The 16,254-nt window shown below is 41.3% G+C and overlaps 1 protein-coding gene and 1 long non-coding RNA gene across 9 annotated transcripts in view; one reads left to right on the forward strand and one right to left on the reverse strand.

Moving 5' to 3' along the window:
* The window catches only part of LOC148393381 (uncharacterized), a 146,808-nt gene that overhangs the window by 41,354 nt on the left and 89,200 nt on the right, over nucleotides 1-16,254 (forward strand). The window lies entirely within an intron of this gene.
* LOC148393382 (BTB/POZ domain-containing protein 3) lies at nucleotides 9,936-16,120 on the reverse strand. 2 transcript variants are annotated; one of them, XM_088385547.1, is made up of 4 exons: nucleotides 15,219-16,120; nucleotides 14,165-14,255; nucleotides 12,546-12,664; nucleotides 9,936-12,106 (listed from the first exon to the last, which is right to left on the reverse strand). In XM_088385547.1, exons 1-4 carry the CDS (start codon nucleotides 15,533-15,535, stop codon nucleotides 11,074-11,076), a joined length of 1,560 nt encoding a protein of 519 aa, XP_088241673.1. In that variant the 5' UTR covers nucleotides 15,536-16,120; the 3' UTR covers nucleotides 9,936-11,073. The 2 variants fall into 2 exon arrangements, with proteins under 2 accessions (XP_088241673.1, XP_088241674.1); XM_088385548.1 differs by lacking the exon at nucleotides 15,219-16,120 and adding an exon at nucleotides 14,375-14,640.

A 16,254-nucleotide genomic window follows, 5' to 3' on the forward strand; every position in this document is an offset into this window, starting at 1 on the left:
TTTATAAAACATGAGCTCAGTACTTCTTTGCTTGTGAAGTGTGCAATGAAAGTGACTGCTTGTTTCTGTGAGAAACACTTTCATTTTGTCTGAAAAGAACTGTCACTCCACTTCTGACAGCCCAAAATACCCACTTTCATGTAGAAGGGTTCCTTGATGGAAACGTTCGAGCAACTTTGTCCCTCCCTGTAAGACATTATCTCTCATGAAAGCTACGAACGAAGGGCATCCCAGTCATTGTCTTCCTTTTTCAGTTTCCTTGCAAAACAGCAGACAGCAGCAAAATAAAACACTCTGGTTAGCTAATCTCCTTCCTTGTTGGTCAGTATCAGCTCCTTGTTTCGCTGTCAGAATGAATAAAGACAGTCTGCGAGCACTTTAGCACTTTGTATTTGTGTTGGCCTCACCTTTCTCCCTTCTGATTCATAACTTTTTTTTATTGCCACTGCTTTGCATTAAGACACAATAGGAGGGTCACATAATGGCTCCTTACGAATATAAATAGCCTAATGTGAGGTTTCATTTGAACCATGTAATGTTCCTGTCATCCCTGCTTCTCAGAGCTCAGTGTGTGCCACACCAGAGACATCTTCCCACATCCCAGGAGAGAAATTTCTTTCTCATATGGCCAGGAGACCTACAGCATCCTCAGAATATGAAATCAGCTAGGAGGATTGGATTGGAAGCAAACTGCCACGAGGCATGAAAAGCACCCTTATTAAAAACATACTGCGGTCATGGGGGAAAGTTAGTGTCGTAACAAGGTCAGAGTGGGGACTTTCTTTATATAATGTTGCCTAGAGAAGATCCAGAGTACTTTCCACATCGTGAGCGGCAGCCTATTTCGCTGATACATGACTGTCTTTGCAATATTAAATACACAATGACCTTCATTATATCTGAATCGATGCCCTGCCAAGATTTGAGTCTGTCATTCAAAGATATGGCACCGGTGTGCAAACGACTTCCACTTCCACCCACCGCTCCAAAAAAATATATACTTTTCCCGAAATTTCTAATACTCACCACGCTCCTGCGATTACTGTTGTCGTAAACTGGTTGGTTGAAAATGGAAATGCCTACTGATTATTCCATTATGGTTACTAATGATCTCATGTGCACACACCAATAGTGCAGTTGAAAATTTGAGTTCCACATTGTTAAATTGTGTTACCCTCAAATAAATCATAAGATTGTGCATGCTGAAAACTGCCAAGTAAAAAATTCGACCGACCCAGGAAGTTGGGTCAATTTGATTAAACTTTGGGTTGTTTTGAAATTAGTTGGGTTGTTTTGTACAAATAAATGGGTTGTTTGTGCAAAAATAAATGTTTCAACCCAAATTGTATTATTTTCAACCCACCATTTTTAAGCCTGTAATTCACTAGATCAGGGTTGTCAAACTCATTTTTGTCACGGGCCGCATTGTAGTCATAGTTTCCCTCGGAGGGCCATTATGATGATAAACATACAATATAGGCTGCATAACAAACTCATGAATAACTAGTGTTGAAAGCAGAGACTCGTAAAATCTGTTCAAATAGTTCAAAAAGATGAACGATAATAAAAAAATTGGTGGCAATATCTCTTTTTAAAAAGTGAAGACAATCATGTAGTAGTGACATAAAGTCGATGCAAAATGTCTCTTTGCGGATCACATAAAATGATGTGGCGGGCCGTATCTGGCCCCCGGGCCTTGAGTTTGACACACATGCACTCGATGATGCTGATACAATCTATTCTGGGCACTAGTTGTTGTGAGGTGGCCAGTAAATATTTAGGGGTGGCCATGGTCACCCTTGGCAACCTCTAGTGACGCCCCTGCAAATGGACTTACTCTGTGTGAAACCTGGACCTGTTTAATGGAACAAAAAGTCGATATATGTACTTACGGGAACCCGTGACTTATTCTTTTTGACTGAATGTCTACAGTTGGTTGCACATGTTTATCGCACCTTCTTGCATGTAAAAAAAAGGGCAATTAATTGTTCTGCCTATCTCTACACTTCACTTCCATTGATGATTCTAATGAATTTGAAGTGAAACGGGGTAATTTCTCACGGCACAGTAATGTGCACAGCACCCTGTTTGGGAATCATTGGAGTGGATAACACAAGCACCACAGATTAACCGACTACCATATTAACCTTCGGGTGCATCTAATTGTTGGGAAATTGAATGCAGCTCTCAGTGTGGAGCCAATCTATATATTGAGCTGGCCTGGCTTACAACCTCTAATCCTGCAAATCTTCTTCAGGTCCTCAAGTGCTGTTCTGAATTTTGGAAGGACTTGCATGATACTGCTAAAGCGTAATTTCTGGAATGCACCTGCTTGTGTCCAGATCATTTCAGCCTCTACTGTTTTTTCAATAAAAAACAGCCTGCCTCCCATCAAGATAAACATGACTCCAGTGACCACTCACACCACGGCACTGAAAGTTTGAACCGATGCTGCTTTATCTGAAGATAAGCATGCCCAGAGCGGCCCTCATCTGTCGTAACCTTATTAGTCTTTGGCTTCATCTAACTGGGTACGATAAACAACTGCAGTATTAGACGTTAATGCGATCTGTTACTCAAGTAGTGCAGGGCATCCTTTGACAGATCAATTATGGCAGCAATTAAAATATCTTTTCTTCAAGAGCTCACGCAAAGGCTCCACATATGCTCTGCCTCCCCCCACTCCTGTTTGTTTGTCATAGACTCTATCTTATATTTGTTCTGCACACATAAGACCTCCATTGCTTCACTTATTATTTTCAAGGGTAAACACACTTAATCCATGCACAGTTCAGCCTCTACACTATATGGGCTCCCATATTTTACCGACAGGAGCTGGCGTTCATTCTAAATAGATGGATTTCAATATCTCTCCCAGCAAACTCTGTAGGGGTACAAGATTTATGGGAGTGTCTATAGGAATCTTTATCGACTCATCCGGAGGGTCACGATCAAACTCCTTCCTGGTTGTTTTGAATGGGTTGATGTCAAACCTGACCAATTCATCCACGCCAAACTCACCAACAAACTACTGGAACAGGACACAGAAGCTTATTGTCAATTGCAATTTTGTCTCATTAAGATAAATATTTTAAGATTCACTTCACCTTGCAAACCCCCAGCAATCAGGACGATATATACCCTCCGCTATATATCTGTCCTGATATTTATTATACCATCCCATCAGATTTGCACACCTAGAGAAGCATTTGTCACTTCACAGAACACGTTTGCACTATTGCAGACCTCATTGGCGGCTTGCATTACTCCTACTTTATCCATCGTTTGGCATTGTGCCATTGAAACCTATGCCATGAAGGAGTTTTGTGCTGATGTTCATTCCTGAAAACGCTCAGAACTTTGCAATTACTGAGTCAGCAGTAGGTCCTTTATGTAGTGTGCATCTCAGCATTAGCCTTGTCTTTAACTTTACAGGTGGGCTGCAGTTGGTTTATGGCTATAACACTTCCACACATGGATAAATCACTTGATATAATTTATCTACATTATGTAAATATGTACATGGTGTCAATCGTGGACTTATCAATTGTAAGTGTCCGGCTCTCCGTTTAAAGGGTAAAATTCGCCTGGAACGCAGTATGCAGGGGAGATTGAAAAAAGTACTTAATTTTTGGTTGCACATGATTAAAATGTTTGAAACGGATGTAAATGTACCCACTTTGATTTGAAAAGGACATTTATATTGGTTTAACTCACTTTAATCACATACAACCGATCTATTTTCAAACTATGTTTTTACAATTGGAATTTCAACAGAATTTTTTTTTAAATGGGGAAAATCTTCTTTATACATGATAAAACATTTGGATTGATTGATGATTGTGTAAACCTGTCTCAAAATCCTTGCGGAGCTGCACAAGTCTGCCGTTTACTGGGCATGACTGACATTTGCTGATTTGTTCATTGCCTAGGGCAGCATAGATGAGGGGTTGCCACAAATTTTCCCTAGACAGAATTTTGTATAATGACCTCTGCATGTCTACGTTGTTAGCTACTTTGCTACAGACCACGTAACCTGGCAAGTCTTCTTAGGGGTGATGGCCCTTTGTCACATCTCATCCTTTTTGTCAGCCTAATAGACCTGTGATGAAATATCACGGACCGACACCTTCGTCTCTGTGCTTCGCTGAACTCTGAGTGGGTCCATGAGAACGAAGTCAGTGGTTCACGAGACTTCGATAGTATTGCTGTTTAAAACGATGCATATAAATAGGGCGTATGACATCAGGGAATAGCAGGTCATTTGCATTCATAATATCTTGCAGTTGCATGGCTGAATGCCTTTTTAAATGACATGAACATTCTAACGACATGAAAGGTGCAAGGTTGTGACGGGGTAACATTTCAAGTCAATGTGCACACAAACTCGCAATGATTCCTGGAAAAAAAAAGAGGAGAGTGTTGGTTCGACACTCTTCTTATAGAGGTTTACAGTGTCCCATTGCCATATATAATACGATTTATGCACCTTTGTTATGCAAATGAGGAACGATGAAAAGAATTTCATCACCGAGAGATGGGATTCCAACTGCCCCTCCTCTTCGGAAGGATCGCTGGAGGTGCAGCATTTCAGAATGGTGTAAGCTACCCCCACCCACCTGCACTCCAATCTTGTTGAGTATGGTGCTTGGCCTTTTGATATTTCACGTGCCTCTTTTTTGCCATAGATCTTTGACATTGGTAGAGAGATGCTCCAAGGGTTATCTAAATTGAGAAATCTGCGGGGGAGTAAATACAAACGAGAACAGAAATTGGACCTTTTTAGTCAAGCTAGTGTTGATGTGAATTATTCACATGATTTGTTGCCCAAAGTATCATTTACTGTCCTTGCCACGTTTGACTAAATAGTTGTTTGTGTTTCATTCTTCACTTGTGCCACTGAGTTGCTGCACCCACTGCAAATTGTTTTATTATGATAAGACAAATACATCGATAAATCGAAACACAGCATAATTTATCTTGGAATAATAAAAATTTAGACCTTCCTTTGATTAAATAGTACTTTATCTATTATTACATTTTTGGGACATTTGCAGGTTGGTGGTGTTATATTTACAGACACTCCCAGAGCCATCTTGACCCAGTTTTAATTTGTCATCTACTGTGTATACTGTAGCCTGTGTATAGTGCTTGATTCCTGCAAAATATTTTTTAAAGAGCAGTAACACACTTAAATCTGGTGCACTTTAAACATTTTTAATGCCCATGTGCACCTGCGCACCACATATGCACCCCTGTTTAAATCTTAGTTGTAATATACCGTATTTTCCGCACTACAAGGCGCACCTAAAAACCTCCAATTTTCTCAAAACCCAACAGTGCGCCTTATAATCAGGTGCGCCTTATATAAGGACCAATATTGAGCCACTACAACAGGCGTGTCCAAAGTACGGCCCGCGGGCCAAATGTATATATCTATATATGGACAAAGTTTTGAAATGGGCCATTCATTGAAGGTGCGCCTTATAATCCGGTGCGCCTTATATGTGGACAAAGTTTTAAAACAGGCCATCCATTGAAGGTGCGCCTTATAATCCGGTGCGCCTTATAGTGCGGAAAATACGGTAGTTCCTTCATAAATATAACTTAAAAATGGGCCCTGAATGTAATGTTGAATCTTTTTGTTGGCTTTTGCATCCACCACTACCATGAAAAAGCAGACATGACATGACAATAGCAAGCTTCTGTTGATATTTTGAAGTTATTGAACTTCCAGAAGAAAGCCTTCTTTTCAACCATGAAAAACAAACATGCATGTATCTCTTTACGCCATGCTGAGTGAATGCCTAATGCCCATGTCTGGGTACAATTTTCTGCCTGATGAACACATACAGTATAATTTAGTACAACTGAGTGCAGGGCTATTTGGTCGAAATCTCCAGTAAGAGGCTGGTGCACTCTCTGTCTCTGTCTGTAATTGCGTTATCTTTGTCCAACATAGGATATGTAAACGTGTATTTATAAGAGATGCCCTATGGTTTTCTTTTGCACAAAACATGATAATATGTTTAGTCACAGCTGGATGTGCTGCAGGAGAATACAAAATAGTCACACATGGCAAATCTCCTCAAAATACAACATTCTTATTCATTCCATGTCCTGTGATTGTTTCCAGCAGCTCAGAGCGAGAGCTTTACTATCTCAAAGGGAAATGAAAAGACGGCAAAGGTAAGGCATGCTGGAGATTAAACTGAGGCCATTATTGAGGGCACTAGTGGCGAAATGGGTTGGGGATTGACTTAGAAAAGGTTGAGAGTCAAGAGAGTTTTTGTCAGTTTGGATGAACGCTGACAGCAGCTACTTCAAAACTCTTTAATGAAGATGAGCAAGCTCATTTTTAAACTCCAGAGTTCCGAACTATTGAATGTTTGAGTGGTGATCGAAACGGAAATGTTTTACCGTTTCCCTTCAACTCTGTTTACCTAAAGAAATAAATATAGAGTTTATATCTTTGAAAGTCTTTGTCATTGAGAGAGAATAGAGGGAGTTGCAGTAATTACGGAGTTAATAGTGGGATGAGAAGAGAGTCTTTGCTTTGTAAACATCACATTCATTATCGTCTTGACAAATAGGCCAAGATGCCGCAGCTGTGACGATGTTTATGCACACAACGGAATATGGAAATGTGAAGCTGTTATGAAAGCAAAGGTGTATTACGCCCAATCCCTTCTTGATTGAACGCCGAGTCTCTTCTTCAAAGATTTAATGATGCCAGCTTCTACCGTTACTTGGATTTGCCTTTTTGAATGCCGCTGGTAGTTTGATTATTGTGACAGACTTCGAGTGATAAGCAGGCTGTACATGGAATTGAGGATGGTGTTCTGCTTTTGGAATTAGGAATGGATACACTGTTCGAGGTCAGCTGTCTTTCATAGGAATTTATAGCCACAATGGCCACTGCAGAAAAGTGAACATTCAGCAAATTCACTTGGACTTTCTTAATGGGTGTTAAGAAACACAATGTATTCATGTAGCTATAAGACTTTCTGCTGACTCTTAGAAATACGTTAATTCAGATGTCTCTTTTGGTTTTCCAGACTCTATGCTACCAAGTGATAAGATTTTCCACAAGATAAATCCTGACCATGGGAGGTGGTTCTAGTAGACCGTGCAGTACAATTCTATTCACATTTGTTCCCAGCCTGAAACCTTGAAGGCAATCATTTGAAATCTGCAACTGCATGCTACAAACTGGAAAACGGTTGTTCCAATGTTTGCGTTCGGAATCAGCACCGACAGCCTCTTATGCCACTCTGGTCTCTACCCCTGTATCATATTTAAACACATTATACGGTCCAAATTGAGTCAGATAGCATTCCTACAAATACATTACCGCTGCTTGTTATTTCTCGGACTCCAGCTGTTTCAAGTAGCCTATTTGTGAGAGCTGCAGATCATGTTTAGTAAGCTCCTCACTCATTATATCAGACCCTGGGGAGAGAAGGGCCCTCTCGCTCGAGTGTATACTATCAAAGCCATGAAGCTTCCTTAGACAACATGAAGAGCAGCTCTGGAGTACACACAAAAACTCATGTTCAGCCCTGAGCACTTCTCTCTGTAGGAAGCTGTCATAATTCAAGTTTTCGAGATCAAACCTCATTGCGCTGTTTGTGGGCAAAAGCTAAACATAAGTTGTACAATTAAAGAAATACCTTAGGACTGTAATACAGCAACAATTGAATCTCTTCAAAATGACATCATTTTTTTCTCCCCTGAATTTGAAGCGCTTAGTATGTCAGGGTTCTCATATAACCTTCCTATTCCAGCTTCCTCTCTCATGTGTTAGGTTAGCATAAGAATAAAAATACCCATAGGTGTAAATGTGAACTTGTAGGATTGTTTGTCCATAAGTGCCCTGCTATTGGCTGACAACCAGTCAAGTGTTGAATCTCTCTCGCCTCTCAATTGGGATAGGCTCCAGCTCACTCGTGAATGAAGACAAATGGTGTAAAAAATGGATGGATGGAGTTCTATGTAACGACTGTATATCTGCAGAGGTCACACCTCATTGGACAAGCATGCTAGAATGGAAAAAGACTATTTACCTCTGCACCACTGCAAGATACTTTTATTAATCTACCCTCTGGGTGCCCGCTACCGTGTGCTGGGTGGATTTGCATCCGGTTTGAATAAGCTGTGCAACTTTTTTCTTATTCAATCTCAGGAAAGTGCATTCACACTTTTTTTCAGCAAGAGTTCTTCAACGCACACAAAAGCGTTTGCCTCAAGAAATCACAGCCATATTGTTGCTTGCAAAGCTCAGCAACATCACTATCAACAGGCTAATCTTACATAAAAGCTGGTCTCTGAATGGCTCGGCAGTTGAAACGTTTTAGCGCAGGGTGGTAGAAATGAATAAATAAATAGATAAACAAGTCACACAATCACAGGGCTGCTGCTAGTGCACCGCATCACGATTCCATGTGGTTGGCGGCAGCTCCAAGATAGGAGATTACTGCAAGTAATACCTCTCGTATTTTCGATCTCTTTAGCGCTGCGGTTTGACAACAAATGAGCAATAGGAGGCCCTATTTTGGTCTCCCTGCAGCACCTTGCTGAACTTTGTGACCTTTTGTCACCTTTCATTTGCAACATTAGTTTTTCTCTGTGCCATTAGTGTGCACCTTCCATTCTACTCCAACTCTGTGTCTCATGTTTACAATTGCAACAAGCAAAGAAAAGCATGCCATGAAGCAAGTGCAATTTGTCTTTGCTTATGGACATGAAATAAAAAGTCCAAACTACTTTCACTCAACAATACAAATATTGGACTGTAAAGTGACTGGCGAATTTAAACAGGATGCAGCACTTTGTAAATTGGTTATTATCGTAACCTTGAGATAGTTTCACCTTGTTATGTGAATATTTGTAGAAAAACACTGCAAAATCTGCATAGGCTTCCTCATTGGTACACACATGATGACTCTGGGTTTGCCTTTAATGACAAACTAATTATTTTTAGATGCCTAACCATGTGTTTTATTCGTATCCCGCGGGATTTAATTACATTTCCTCCTACCACAACTGAGTGATCCCTGTAATAATCGTCACCTCTCATTAAAAAAAGATTATTCTCGACCAAGAACAGCTAATCACATAGTTAATGCATGATGGATGCTTAAACAAAGAGTGACATCAATTTTGCAATTGTAATATTTGGGAATTAATTGAGCTGTTGCAATTAATCAGCTATTTTTCGGTTAAGGTGAGTTACATCACTTAAATCAAATAACAATGGGCTTGCCTCGGTCTCCATAGGGTTTCCACAGTACAGTTATTGGCCTTATTCACAATGTTAGCAACACAATTACGAGAAATCACACTGGAACATCGTCTTGCTCCTTTACCGAATTTAGTTCAATTCATCATGGGCTTCATGATGCCTCGGTCTGCCAGCGGTGCGAACCGATTTTATTGACAATCGACTATCTGCTTTACGACCATTAAAGTAATGATTTTTTTCACCAGGTTCCTGAAAGATTCACTTTCAAATTGCGTGTAATGAAAGAAAATACAGGTTTGGATAGAGATGAAGACATGTTTATACTGTTATGATTTCATTTAGGCACACAGTCATGTTATTGCTGTGCAAGGAAAGCAATGTGGCTTGATTCAATTCTTACTTCCTGTCGGTCATTTGATTTAAGATGCTGGCTGGCTAACTGTAAAGCTTGTAAATGGATAAAGAAAACGAGTTTGTTTGTTTAGGAATATTAACAATATTAATATTGTTCCAAGAGTGAAACTGAGCATATGTCTAATGTTGTCCATCCCTCATAAAATATAATTGCTTCATATAGTATGTGAATGCTTCTTTCACAGCACTATTAGACTTCATTCTGTTTACTAGAGGAAGAATAAAGTTGCATTAGAATATCATCTCTAGTTTATGGAAGGCAATCCCAAGTAAAGAGTACGTTTTGTTGTTCTTTATTTGCTTCAAAAATCATCCACATTCAGTAGTCACCCAGAATGTAAACACAGGACTTGAACATCCTTTGTCATCCTCAGACCAAACTGTGGATTTTCTTCAATTTCAAGCAAAACAAATTACACATCTTGAAGAACTGAAAAACACACCTTTTGATTACAAAACATCAGTGCAAGTTTGCAACACACCGTGCAGAACTTGAAGTGAGCATCTTTTCAACAACAGCAGTTCTAGAAGACAGTCTGCTTCACCACACACACACACACGCACGCGCACATGTCCACCATTGATCTTGTCCCTGTGAAAACAAACCTAAGGTGCAACAACAATTAGCACTCCACATTAGACTGCAATTAAATCAGAAAAGAAAAAAAATAAGAGAACCCTCAAGGCATGAAAGGGGATAACATCACTTTTTAATGATCATTTATGGATGTTTACTGTGCGCATAACACTGATGAAGTTTTCGTGAGAAGGGTGATTGTAAGTTCAGAGCAACATGCTACAGAGAGAAAGTAGTGTCTCAAAGTGCTCTCTAATCTAAGAACTCTCAGCATTAGTAGATCCAAAGTACCAAAAAGCAGCACAACCACTCGAATACAAATGCTCGATGAGTGTTAAACACAGTGCTTTGACTATAAGTGTAAGTCTTTAGATTCCCCTCCGTTATAATACTGACAATCCAGACCACTAATCGCATGAAATATTCATTAGAGAATACAGAAGAATGTGATGTATTGCTGCTATATATATATATATATATATATATGTGCATTCTATGCAAACATAGTAGAAATGAGAAGTGTATCGATTCATCATAAAAGGGTTTTCCGAGGACAGTCTTAGTCATAAGTATGCCCTCATATACGTTTAACGATTTACATATGTTCATATGTACATGCACATTAAGCGCAAGATAGATTTCTTTCTATTTTCATCTATATATTTCTACACATCATTATCTGAATACATCAGGTGCTTATCAAGGAAACGATTCACCTAAATCACACGTAATACGCTTAAGATCTTTTTCAGAAGTCAAACAGTACGCAAGAGTAGTGGAAAAAATAAATACCAGGCCACGTTACACAAAGTGATCTTTTTTTTTTCAAGTGCAAACGTTAGGCGTAGAAGATAATCTCGGGAATCTGACCTCCTTGCACCCCTGTGCCATTAGTGCTGTCTGATGAGCACTGGAATTGAAATGTCACCTTCCCACACTGCACCTCTGTCATGCCTTCCTGTCCAAAGTAGCTCAGTTCATTCCCATCAAGAACCACGCTGGCCGTGTAGAAGGTATCAGGCTCGATCTGCACCGGGTACTCAAACCACACAGGGAAAGTGTTGCTGGAGCCATCCGACAAGTATTTGCTCAAGTTTTGTCCCATCACCACTCCCTGGCGTTTGAGCTCGATCTTGGCGCTATACTCTGTTGACCCACAGCTGGAGCCGTAAAGTCCGAAACCGGCGATGAAAACCCGTTTGTCCACAGCAAACTGGATGCTGTCGCAGCGGCCCCGATAACGCCACTGATTGCTTCGGTAGGCACAGGACTGGAAGCGGTGGCAGCGCTGGGGCGCCAGACCCTTTCTCGGCTGGCTGACAAATTGAAGTTCAGGCTTCTTGGCAGCTGTGTACCAAAGAAAGATGTCGTTCGTCTCGTTAAGTGTCAGCACGCCCGACTGGGCCGCTCCATTGGCAAAGTCATCCAGAGCCATGGTGGGGATGCGTATCAGGTACATGGCTCTGCCCAAAACCTTCCGCTTGTGGTCAGTGGACAAAGTGACCTCCTGTCTCTGACATTCAGCTTCAGCCCAGCTGAGCGCCGCCTCAAAGACAACAATCTCTTTAGCGTTGAGCGTCTCTCGCTTTAGGATGCTCTTAAGGGTCCGGTAGTCGATGTCGCAGAAACCCTCGGAGCGTAGAGCCAGCTCGGCCTGGGCGTCGATCACTTCCCAGCAGCGCTGAGTCAGCTCGGGCTCTTCGAACAGGCAGCTCTGAGAGAGCAGCACACAGGCGTTCTTGGCGCTCAGGCTGGTCTCCAGGAAGTTCACGCAGGCACGTGCCAGGTGAGGGACAATGTACTTTTTGGCAGCGTAGAGAGTGGCTAAGACTGTGTCAGCACTTAGGTCAATCTCGTCACAGTAGATGTACCTGTTGACACAAACGGGTACACTAGTTTGCTATGATGAACTTTTATACTGGAAAACAGGCAACTTGGAAAACAAGGACTGAAGCATAACGGTGGTGCCTTGACTGCCTTTTATGCCTTGCAGCAGCACATACATCAAAAAGCTCATAAACTGGTCTCTTAGTCGAGGTACAAGTCTTTTGAGCTACATCATTTAAGTAATAAAGTAGTTGAACCAACACAGGATGATTCAGTGCTGTTCCCACTGCACGCAACAACCACCATATGAACAGTTTTGCTTTGTCACTAAAGCCTTGATAGTGTGACAAATGAACCATTCGAAAAGCCAATCCAGTAGTGATGTTGACTGACGGAAATGTTTCGTATCTCCTTCCATGAACATAAAGGCAATATAATAAAAGGGGAATAGTGTTTGAGCCAAACAGAAAAGAATATCCTTACTTCAACATTGCCAGAAATGCAGCTGGTTCCACATCCGGAATATGAATCTCATCATCATTCTTAGCCAGGTCACCATAAAACATGGCATGAAACACTGAGCTGCCCACCGCCAAGACATACTGTTAAAAAAAGGGGGGTAAAAAGGCATTTATTAATTGGTTCTCATGTTTGATTCAAACAAGCAACACTTTAACCTGAAAAAGTTGATTAGTTGTAATCTGATTTGAATAGTTTGTGAATGTGCAACAGTGTATTTAAGGCACAGCTATTGAACCATTCCCCAGATGTAATTAATGGAGGCTGTGTTTGTTCAGTTTCTCTTATAATGAACAGCACTCAGCCAGATAGAGCGCTATTTACACTCAGGATGAAGAGGCATGTTTCTAACAAACAAGATTGCATCTGATCGAATAAAATGAATTTCTAATCACACCATTGAATAGTGAAAATTCAATTTCCTGAAATTAATGACTAATCGCAGCTTGACTGCACTGGGTGCAACACGATGCTAACGCTAATTTTAGAAATGAGAGCAAATCCATTCATGGCGCTACGTACTCATGTACTGTATTTGTCAGCTTGTGTGTTGGGGGGCATGTAGTTTAAGTGTGACTAGGTTGGTACATGTGACACAGAGCACTCGAATTATGCGTGGGCAATGGTACAGTGAACCCAATCTTTGTTTCAACAAAAGAATACACAGATATTAAAGATTATTTTCCATAAAGGGAGGTCAATTGTGGACCAGTTTAAGATGTGCTTAGTCGCACCTCTTGGCTTTTGGTTATAAGTGCCAAATGGAGACAATAAAAAATGCTGCATTGAACGTCATTGAACCCAACTGGCATAATGTTTCAGCCTTTAAATGCAGTCAAGTCATCCATTATGTCCTTCCATAATTGTCTTCTCAAAGAGCACTCACAAAGTTATCTGTAGATTATACATCTAGGTCTCGTATGAAGACCTCAAAATCCTCAGAACTCAATTTACGGTGAAAATAGAGGGTAGTCAGCAGAGCGCTTTTGACAGCACCAAAATAATCCGGATTTGTAGTGAATATTCAAATATATCCATATCAAATAGATATGCTTTTAAGCAATTCTCTTTGTCCAGACATAATGTCTAATTAATCATTTATGGTAACTTCTTGGAGCACAAAGAGGGGCAAATCAGACTAAGATGTCGGATATAAAAAAAAAAAAAAATCCTTCTCAATAAGCATAGAGGAGGAAAAAAGACTTGATTATAATAACGATTGCTCTTTGTTGCGTATACATTGTCTGCAGATCCAGAATTAGTTCTGATTATGCACATGAATGCATTGCGCTCTCGTTCATGGCTGTGCAGTGTTATAAGACAGTTGAGAAATGTAATTCCCCCCCCCAAAACAAAAAATCAAGACACAAAGATCTTGTGTGGAGCAAGGAGGAAGTAAACCCCTCACCCTTTTTTCATCCAGACTCATTTACATAAATAATTGAGGACTGTCTCGAACAGGCACATGTGGTGCCGAAGCAAGAGCGGAGCACAAAGGATTCGAGTTCCATGAAGTCATTAAAACAGTTTATAAAGTTCTGATGTTGTTTTCTACTTAATTAACTGAATGGTAAAATCCTTACCCTGTGTCCCGGCAACCGCTTGGTCTTTCCAGGCTGACCCACCACAAAGTGGACATCTGCCATTAGTTCATTGTTGTACATTACAGAGTTTCTGCAAGCACAAAAAGAACGAAAATAACTTTGAAAGGTATTTGTATGGCTTAGTTGTTATACAAAACAGGCAGTTTAAATATTGTGAAAAAATGTAAAGCACCAGATTATTTGGGTTACCTGCTGTCCATTGAACCACGCCGTTGAACTTGACTGCCTTTACACCTATTTATGGACCCCGTGGAGGCTATTTTGTGTGTTTTGGATATTGAGAGGGGCTAGTTGGCCCCTGTTACTTTTTTTTTTCCTTTGTCTTGTTGCTTTGCTTTGATGGCTTTTAACTTTCACACTTACTGGCTTTCTTTGTGGCGCCATTGTGTGGCAGCCTTATGGGAGCCTAGTGAATTGCGCTCATGTCATCTGTGTGTCTTTTATATACCTGCTCTGTGGTATGAATACTGCTGGGGCCTGAAGTTCCCCATCCCCGGGGATCAATCAATCAATCAATCAATCAATCAATCAATCAATCAATCAATCAGTATAGTCCACCAAGCTGTATCGTTGCCCGAACATTTACTCTGAAGTTTAAGATTGCATAAAGTGTAGCGCTCCATAAATGACAGAACAAGTGAAACCTGTCTACCAAAAGACCCAACAATGAAACTGTTCATGTATTATTGAGCAGAGGAGCACTGTGGTAGGTAAACAAAATGTTCTAGAGAGACGACAACAAAGCACGGTTTTGCACTGGACAGCTGCAATTTTTTTTTTTTTTTTGCTCTCTGGCCAAAGTAAATATTTTGCCTTTAGAAAAGAACAATCTGGCCCTGCTGTGCATATAAAGTCCACCTCATGCCTGTCCAGCCTTTGTTGGAGCGGCAAAGTCGAAACGCATAGAGGTGGTGTCAACTAGAATAATCCCCGGCCGATTAAGGGCAGGGTGCGCTTCTACGCATAGACGTTCATTTTTTATACAGTGTTTCTTCCTTGTTGAGTAGCCATCAAGATTTGGAAGGTTGCCTACCTTTCTCTGATGGTAGAATAGAGTCCTTGCCAGTTACAATTATGTATGGTGTTATTGTTGTTGAGGTTCTGCTGCTGGTACTGTTGCACAGTGGTAGTGGTGGCAGGTGCCGGCGTTTTGGTGGGAAACATGTCTGCTGCCATCTTCTTCTTCTTCTTGTTCCTCAAAGTGATAATCTCATAGCAGACTGGGGGCAGTTTGGGGCTGCCACTGGCATTGCCCTTCTTGGAGCTTTTGCTTGACTTGCTTTTCACTGACTCAGGCAGCATTAAGAAGAAAGTCAGACATTTCATGTTCCTTCCCTTGGCATCGACCATGAGTGTGGTGAACTGCTGAGCAGTGGAACAGAGCGCAGAAAGGACATTCACCGGGAGGAGACAGCTGCGAGGGAGGACCTGGGAAGATGACAGCAAAGGTTGCACGCCTCGGACGCAGTGCAGCACTCACTAATCCACTAGGAGACTTCAAAACTTGCTTGTCTGTTTATTTCTTCGAAGAGGAGAGTCCACACTTTTCATCCACTTTTCTTCGGGTTGAACTTAGATTAGCTCTTGTGAATTCCATTTCTGGTTCAGCGTGATGAGACTCGCTCTTGAAATAGCTTCTTCCCCCCTTGTCGCTCTGCTGAGGGTTGGTCTGACAGCCTCAGATTTAATGCTGCTGCAGTGGTTCTCAGACAGACAGCAACGACGCCTCAGTCCCGCTCATCTCCCAGCTGTGTTTTTCTTTACAGCTCACTCTCCCCTCTTTGGAGCGCTTATACGTTCTCCTCAACACTTGCTTCGCTTGCTTCCTCCATGAGCGCAGTCGCCATCCTGGATGCTGTGTTGGTGGATGCTGCGCTGCGCTGCTCTGCCCCGCCGCACATTCTGCTGACTAGAGAGATTAAATGGGAGAGCACGGAGGAGACTGCGCTCCAGCCCCCTCTACACCCCCTCACACACACACACCACCCCACCCCACCCTCGCATTACACACAACTCCTCATAATGCGGCCAATGGCAGTGCACAGTTTTCTTGATTGGCTCATGCAGCC

This window comes from Syngnathus floridae, chromosome 9 (genome assembly GCF_059516105.1).
Source record: "Syngnathus floridae isolate MCC-2025c chromosome 9, RoL_Sflo_1.0, whole genome shotgun sequence".
In the NCBI taxonomy this organism is placed as follows: domain Eukaryota; kingdom Metazoa; phylum Chordata; class Actinopteri; order Syngnathiformes; family Syngnathidae; genus Syngnathus; species Syngnathus floridae.